Genomic DNA, 8,256 nt, shown 5'->3' with positions numbered 1-8,256 from the left:
ATAATCCTCTCAGCAGTCCTGACTGTCCGTTGTAGTCTCTTGATGTCTGATTTGGTAGCTGAACCAAACCAGACAATTATGGATGAACACAGGACGGACTCAGTGATGGCTGAGTAGAACTGTTTCAGCAGCTCCTTGTGGCAGGTTGAATTTCCTCAGTTGGCGAAGGAAGTACAACCCCTGCTGGACCTTTTTAGCAATGGAGTCTATGTTGTATATTGCATCAAAACAGAATGGTTGCGGACGGTAGTACTGCTGTATACTTCCCTCTGCTGGGAATTTGCAGTAACTACTCCAAAAGGCCACTACATTCTGATTAAAGAATGAAAAACAAATTATGCACATATATATTGATACACTGATAATCTCTTCTATATTTATCTCAACATGCCAATAGAAACATATTATTTTAAAGCATATAAAATAGATTGCAATGTTGTATGTTTTAATGCATGAAATCATGCATTTGCCAAATTCAACTTTAAGGTTGTAGAAAAACAAAAATGCTCTGTAATTACTATATTGCATTAAGAAAAGATATACATCCATACTACACCTGTATAAGTTTATATATGTAATCTGTATGAAGAGTTCATGTCATTACATTGTGACTGTGCAGTTAAGTGCTCGTGGTCTTTGTGCTATCAAAACGATTTGCGACTGATAATCCAATCGTGGTCATTGTTCTGTACTGAGCCTTGCTTGCGGTTACAAGCGTAGTGTGCATGTGTTGTTGTAATGCAGAAAGCAGATTACTGTTTATTAGTGCACTTAGGGTGACATCTTGGGGGGTCTTACAGCAATGAGGGTGCACTCTTTTGTTTCAGCCATATGTGCCGGTTTTGAAGACCCATGGTTGTTTAGGGGGTGTTGATTAGTTTTCTGCTGGTGAATGTAGGTCTGACTTAGCATTGTCATTCAGTGCATCTTACTCTTATTAACGTTCCATATGGGGACGCATATCCTGAGCTCATGAATAACCCAAATTAAACAAATGAAATGCATCTTTTCTATTTAGGTTACTACATCATTTTTATGTAGGGCCTCAACATAAAGACATCAGCAAACAAATGTTTAAGTTTTCAAACATATCTTTATGTTTGTCTTGTAGTACGTAAAGCCTTAATTTGGCAAAAACCTCAATGCAAACATTACACAGCCAGACTCAATGACAATGCAAGATGCAACAAGCTACAATCATATTTTATCAAACCTGCCTGACATAAAGTTCCAATTTGCTGAGCCAATTAAATCTAGTTCATGCCCACATCCAGTATAGCTGCTAACCAATCAGATACTTGGATCCTTGACAGTTTTAAATCAGCACACACCAGGATTACATCATCCACCAGTTCACACTTTCTATTTGGGGAACCGAAGATGATGTTACATTTCATTTTGTTGAAAAACTATAGATAAACCTGCTCTCTGTATTTTTGAGCTTTTGCCACTCAATTATCAAATGTACTGCTAAAAAAAGACAAGAAACAATGGGGAAACGGGTGGTGGTCAAGACTTGAACTCATGTGCGGTCATACACAATCCACCAGATCATGTCTCCAACACTAATGGTTTTACATTTCAAATGTATTCAAATTTATCTACAGTTCTAAGACATTCTGATTAATGTGTTCTGATGAAACACCAGGTAGGCTTTAGATCTGAAAGCCATGCTGGAAAAACAGAACGCTGTAGATAAACGCACAAGTATCTCACTAGTATCTCACAACTAGCACTGGATATCAATGAGAACACAGAGTGGTTTGGATACAAGAAGAGCTGCACAGTACACAGTCCACTAAAGCACACCTTAGAGTATTTTGTTTTTTTTTAAATGCCAAAAAAATGACATTCTGTCATCATTTACTCACCCTCGTGTCATTCCAAACCTGTAAGACTTCCTTTTTTCTGTGGAATAGGAGAAGTTTAACAGACTGTCTGAGCTGCTTTCTTACATAATGGGGAATTCAGGCTGTCAAGCTCCGAAAAAGGACAAAAAATAACATATTATATTATTATAAAATTGTGCATAAAATGCATGCTATTTTACAAGTTTTAAGAAATCATAAGTAGAGAACATTAAAAGTCAGAGTTTAGATGCTAAATCAGAATGAGGTTAAATGTGTTTGCATTGGCGCTGGCGCTTTATGGACTTGTCATGACAATCTTCTTGTAGCACAGGGATGATGTTGTAAGCTTGTAAAGCTGCATTAAAGCTTTGTAAATGACAGCTTTAAGATGTGCTAGATGTACGTGAATGAGTGTGAGAAATCTCTGTCCATATCTCAAGGCCAGGAGTGACACACTGTCACAAGCTTGAAAGCATAAGTCAGCATCCGGTGAAATGTGCACAAACATTTACAGATAGGACACCTCATGCTATTCCTGGATCAGAGAACAAAACAGTGTGAAAATTGTATCTGATAAACAAAGTGTGTGACGAGTCAGAGATACATGAAATAGGAGTGTTTTTTCTAATCATTTTCTAAAGTGGGATGAACCTTACAGGAAGTTGTGCAGACACACTCATGCATTTGATCTTTTACATCACATTACATGAAAATACAAAATTGCATATTTTTCATATTTATTTAGTAGACATTATATTAGGGTTGTTTTTATATTGAAGTAATGATTAACTCTGCATTATGTTTACATATTTAATAGGGTTCTTTAATTTAAATGGCTGCATTGAATTTTTCCAAACTAATACGTAACATAAGAAGCTTTGTGAGTTTGTTTCAAAACATTTTTAAAAATTCTCACAGCACACACCAATAGCATCTTACATCACAGTGACTGGCAGTAACACAGCGGGAGTAACAACAGAAAATGAACCCACACAACAACATGCTAATCTTTGTGCTTTCTCTGTCTCTGTGTCTGTCTGTGTGTGTGTGTGTGTGTGTGTGTGTGTGTGTGTGTGTGTGTGTGTGTGTGTGTGTTTGTGTGTGTGTGTGTTTTGTTTTTCATTCATTGGGTTTAAGTCAAACTCTTTAAACAATCAGTAAGGAAAAGTTCAATCCAAATATATTCTCTGGAATATTTTTGGAATGTACAGATGATTCAGAGGTCGGTGTTGGGTCAACAAGTTTCATAGTTTTATAAAAACAGGTCGTTGTTGGTTTAGTAAGTATAAAGAAATGCAGCCTTGAATGACTAATGCCAATGGACTGTGTGATTGCTCAGCAGGATATAGATCTCACCAGCTCATTATACACTGTTGGAAAAAATCAGCAGGGAATCACTTAGAAAAGTTGTTTTGATTGTCTTGATTTGTGAAAGAAATGATCAAGCTGGGCTTAGTGTTTTCTAACAAAACAGTCTGAATTACCAACATAGCATTACGGTGGTTAGCGTAGTATGCTTTTCTAACACAAAACCTCACCTGACCCTTCATTGTCTGATGTCCACCTGCTTATTTGCCTCAAGAAAGATGTTGCTGAAAGATCTAGAAAAGAGCAAAGGCAGTTATGCATAAATTATTAATTATGATAATAAAAATAAGAAAACAATGTGAAATTGTAGGGTTTAAATATAATCATGTTTTATTTGTGAGTTTCAGTATAAATTTAGGAATACAAAACAATGTGAAATTATAGGTTTGAAATACATTTTAAATATAATTATATTTTATTAGTAGGTTTTAATATAATTTTAGGAATAAAAATCTCATACATGAATCAGCAAACTTCATTCAGAAATTGATAGTAAATTAAACAATTAATTTCAAAGAAAAAACTAATTCTACTTTCTTCTACAAATTTTAATTCTACTAGACCTTTCGGCTGCATTTGATACTGTAGACCGATTAACTCGGTAGTTAAATCTAGTTTTTTTTCCAATTGAGACAACTCACCAAGGTGAAATCTTTCCTGTCTTCTAAAGACTTTCAAAGAATCCTTCATATTTTTATTTCAACTCGTCTGGATTATTGTAATGGCCTCTATATAGGTATTAGTCAGGCCTCTCTCTCCAGACTGCAGATGGTCCAGAATACGGCAGCTCGCTTGCTGACGGGTACACGAAAGCGGGAACACATCACCCCCGTTCTCGCCTCTCTTCTCTGGTTACCTGTCCATTTTAGGATTCAGTTTAAGATCTTGGTATTTGTTTTTAAATGTCATAATGATTTAGCACCTAAATATCTTTCCGACTTGATCAAGCTATACGCTCTGTTAAGAGCACTTAGGTCTGCTGACCATTTGCTTTTAGCTGTCCCACGGGTAAAGTTGAAGAGCAGGGGTGACCGAGCATTTACAGTGGCTCGGGAATAGTTTGCCCCTATACATTAGACAGGCTCAAACACTTGCTGTTTTTAAATCTAGCCTAAAAACTTACTTCTATAGTCTGGCATTTGATGCTACATGAGAGCTGCTTTCTTTTATTGTCTTTATGGTGTCTTATTGTCTTCTTTTGTGTTGTTGACTGTTTGTATCATTGATATTTTTATTATTTTATGTGTGTACAGCACTTTGATAAACACTTGCTGTTTTTAAAAAGTGCTTTATAAATAAACTTTGACTTTAACTTTGACTTGACAAATAACACTTTGAAATAAACATGATATTTTAAGTAGAAAAACTGAAATCTGATTTACTTTTAAAATGTTCTCCAGTAGTCTTTGTTTTATTTACAACTTCGAAGTCATTTTTTTACAGTGTAAATTGGAATATAATTCGAAAAATTGCAAAACGTGATAGCTTTGTAAGTTTCCTCAAACACAAAAATGACTTGCCCACAAATACAAACACATTTGCTTTTATATCATTGATTTCTATACTATTTCTATTAAGTAAATTATATTTTCTATATGTTAGCCCTCACAGAAACCTTTTTTATACATCTTTTTTATTATTATTTTATTAAGCAATTTTCTTTTTTATTATAGCATTAAAAAAATAATAATTTTTATCCTTTAGGACATCCCTGGAAGTCCTCAATGGGATGTTTTTTCTGATTTAGTTTTGTTCTAGGGACAGTTTTGTTCCTAAGTGTAGCTAAGTAAACCCACCCACACACACACACACACACACACACACAGGAGTGCTGAAGTCCACTTCTACTTTTCTGGCCCCTCCCCTCTCAAGGGTGATTAGTGTGGTAAACCGCAGTGGGATTGGGTGAGAGAGTTAGTCTCATTACTGCCTGTACAATGAGCCACTGCTCTTAGCCTGGCTGCTCCGATGCTGGACAGAGGAACTTTACATGAACTACACGACCTGGCGCTTATAGGAATTAAGAGACCAAGGAGAATTTCAACAGAGCAGACTTTCAACTTCAGGATCATGCAGGAACTCAGACGTTTGATGTTCCTCAAGAAGGTTTAATTTGAAGTTTGCTCCACTATGAAGGACTCAAAGAGACATTAAACTTAAAGGACGTCTAGTTTGGTTTGTTTGGATTGTTTCACATCACCATGGAGATCAGGAAAGTGCATCAGAAATGCCCCGGGACAGTTTTACTGACCATGATGATGTTCAAATGGGGTGAGTTTTCTTTCTTTCTCAATACCTACAGAAATCACAGGAAACAAGATGTAATATTTTATAAACATACATTTTCATAAATACATATGTTGAACAACACATGGTTAAATGAAAGAAGGAACTTCTTACGTGCTGAAAAAAAATGTCTCCCTGTTTGGGACACTGATCATTAAAAGCTGTTGAGAATAGATAGAAATAGACAGAATGTAATGTCTTGCTAATATTTGGTTATTTATATGTGTTTTATTCTGAGAAAGGCCCAGTGTTATCATATATGTCTCTGCTAGAGTCAAGAGCAACAGGTTGGATGTTTTGTGTGGCTCTATTGCATCTTTTTTGGCAAATTTTACTGTTTATAATGGGGTAGATGAAAGCAAATGCATGTACTTTTATCCACACTATAAAAACAAAAATATCATAATGCCATATCAAGAGACGAGAATGTAATATAGAAGGAGTGATGGGCTCTTTTGACTTTTACCAGTAAGCAGCCACCTAGCAACCACTCAGAACTCCCTAGCAACCACATAGCAATGCCCTGGCAACCACCCACAACACTCTGGCATCATGGTGGTGAATTATTCATTAAAAAATAAATTTAAAAAATAAATAATAATTTTTAGATTTTAAAGGAAAAGCTTTATGTTAATCCCTGAGTGCTCATTTTATCGTTTACAAGATATCATATCTTCTACACTCTTAAAAATAAAGGTTCTTTATTGGTATCTATGGTTCCATGAAGATTCATGGAACCTTTCCATTCCACAAAAGGTTCTTTATATTGGAAAAAGTTTCTTTAGATTAATAAAATGGTCTTCACACTTAGAATAAAAAAAAAAAAGGTTCTTTTTTTGGAACTCTTCACTGAAAGGTTGTTTGAGGAACCAAAATAGATCTTCTATGTCTTAAACGTCTACGTTTTCACAGAGATGCCATAGAAGAACCATATTTGGTTCCTCAAAGATCCTTTCAGTGATCAGTTCTTAAAAAAAGAACCACATTTTCTTAATGTTAAGAATATTTTAATCATCTAAAAACCCTTTTCCACTATAAAGAACCTTTTGTTGAATGGAAAGTTTCCATAAATGTTCAAGTTTCTTCATGGAACCAAAGATGCCAATAAAGAACTCGAGTGTATGGTATCACTGCGGCACTCTTTTTAGCATTAGTGTAGTGTTGTGGTCATTTTCTGTTATCTGGCACTCCCAAAGATGTGCACTGGAGTGTTACTTGCATCCCTCGTCCTGTCTGGAGTGGAAATAAGTGGTGCATGGTACAGACGGGAGTATGGGGGAGGTTACTCATCTATTTTCCCTCCTTCCATCCATCCAGTCCGATTCCGCCCCACTCTCAGGCTACTGTCTGAAACAGAAAAACTTTGGGGGGTGGGTTCCATTGTGTCCCGTTGCTATGACACCAGGGCTGAGTCATTTGGACGTTGTGTGCTGGTGGAATCTGCGTTAAGCACTTCTAATGAGCTCTGTTTGCTTTTGCGTCCCGTAGGCTTAACGCTCTTTCATCTGACTACACGGCCAAGCTGTCTCTGAGTATTTAACTCTATGATGATCATATGTAGGGGATATTTCAGTGGATAGTAACAAAGTTTTCAGTCTAAAGTACTGATGAAGTGTTTGAAGATATAAATAAAAGTAAATAGTGCATGTAAATGTGTGTAAACATTACTGTTAGTGTTCTGATAATGTGTGCAAAAAGTTTTCTATTTACATAACACTTATTTCCACTTTAAATGATTTTTTTTTACTTTAACCAGAGCAATATTTATAATTTTTACTGGAATAAAGATTCAGTTAAATGAATCGCATGTTGAAAAAGTCTTAAAATTTTACAGTAATAACAAAAACTGTAAACTGAAACAATTTTCACTTAGAAACTACTCGTAAAATTCACAAATAATTACAAAGAAAAGGCAAGTAAGACAGTCAATTAAGCTGAAATTTTGAAGTAGAAAGACTAAAATAGTATTTTCTTAAAATGTACTCCAACAATATTTTTACTCAAATTAATGTTTTATTTACAACTTCAAAAATTTATTTTACAGTGTAGTAACTTGGGTATTTTTTTATTCTTTTTTTTTTTGTAAGAAAAATTAATTGTTAAAAATTATTTAAAAAAAAAAAAACATTTAAAGTATTTGTTAAAGAATTGAATAGGTAAGACTTTTTTCCAAATGGAGCTAATTTGATAAACTCCTGTTCCAGTGAAACAGACAGCATGCCAATATCGCTCTGCTCAACATTAGTTTTGGTTCTAAGTGTTGGAATGGAAATGGAAGGTTTGCACTTATATTATCACTGCTTAGTCACAACTCACTCACAGATCCTGCTGTCCAGGTCTCAGGTGTGCATCTGTAGTGCATTTGCATTGACTAATGGGAGTCAATGGGGAAATTCAACGAGGGGAACAGTGGGTGAAACTGGTCTGATGTTCTGACTGAGCTGATAGTTCATGTCAAATCACGCATGCAAATGTGACGTCAGGTGCTTAGGGAAACGAGGGGGATCCTGGAATTCACATGACTTTTTCAATGAAAAGGTCTACAATGGACCCTGCCCCCAACCCTAATCCCAACAAGAACACAGCGAGTTCCCAAATTCATCACAACACAGTCCACTGCACCCCCACAGTCAAGATTCTGCTAATAAAAGTGAACCTATAATAGCTAGTGTTTGTGTTGATGCTAACATTAACAAATAGCGTCTTTGTGGATCAACCCTTACAAAAAAAACATGGTTTTATTATAGTAAGA

General features: G+C 35.5%; 1 protein-coding gene across 1 annotated transcript in view; it reads left to right on the top strand.

Annotated features, from left to right (window-relative positions):
* Positions 1-5,155: 5,155 nt before the first annotated feature.
* Positions 5,156-8,256, top strand: part of LOC107701950 (protein crumbs homolog 2-like) — a 20,556-nt gene continuing 17,455 nt past the window's right edge. The window contains exon 1 of the mRNA XM_016504113.1: positions 5,156-5,489. Coding sequence (XP_016359599.1) covers positions 5,420-5,489 — 70 coding nt within the window. The 5' untranslated portion in view covers positions 5,156-5,419. The remainder of the gene's footprint in view (positions 5,490-8,256) is intronic.

This window comes from Sinocyclocheilus anshuiensis, unplaced genomic scaffold (assembly GCF_001515605.1).
Source record: "Sinocyclocheilus anshuiensis isolate Anshui unplaced genomic scaffold, SAMN03320099.WGS_v1.1 scaffold1184, whole genome shotgun sequence".
Classification (NCBI taxonomy): domain Eukaryota; kingdom Metazoa; phylum Chordata; class Actinopteri; order Cypriniformes; family Cyprinidae; genus Sinocyclocheilus; species Sinocyclocheilus anshuiensis.
The sequence above is the reverse complement of the archived record's forward strand: the minus strand, read 5'-3'. Positions and strand labels throughout refer to the sequence as shown.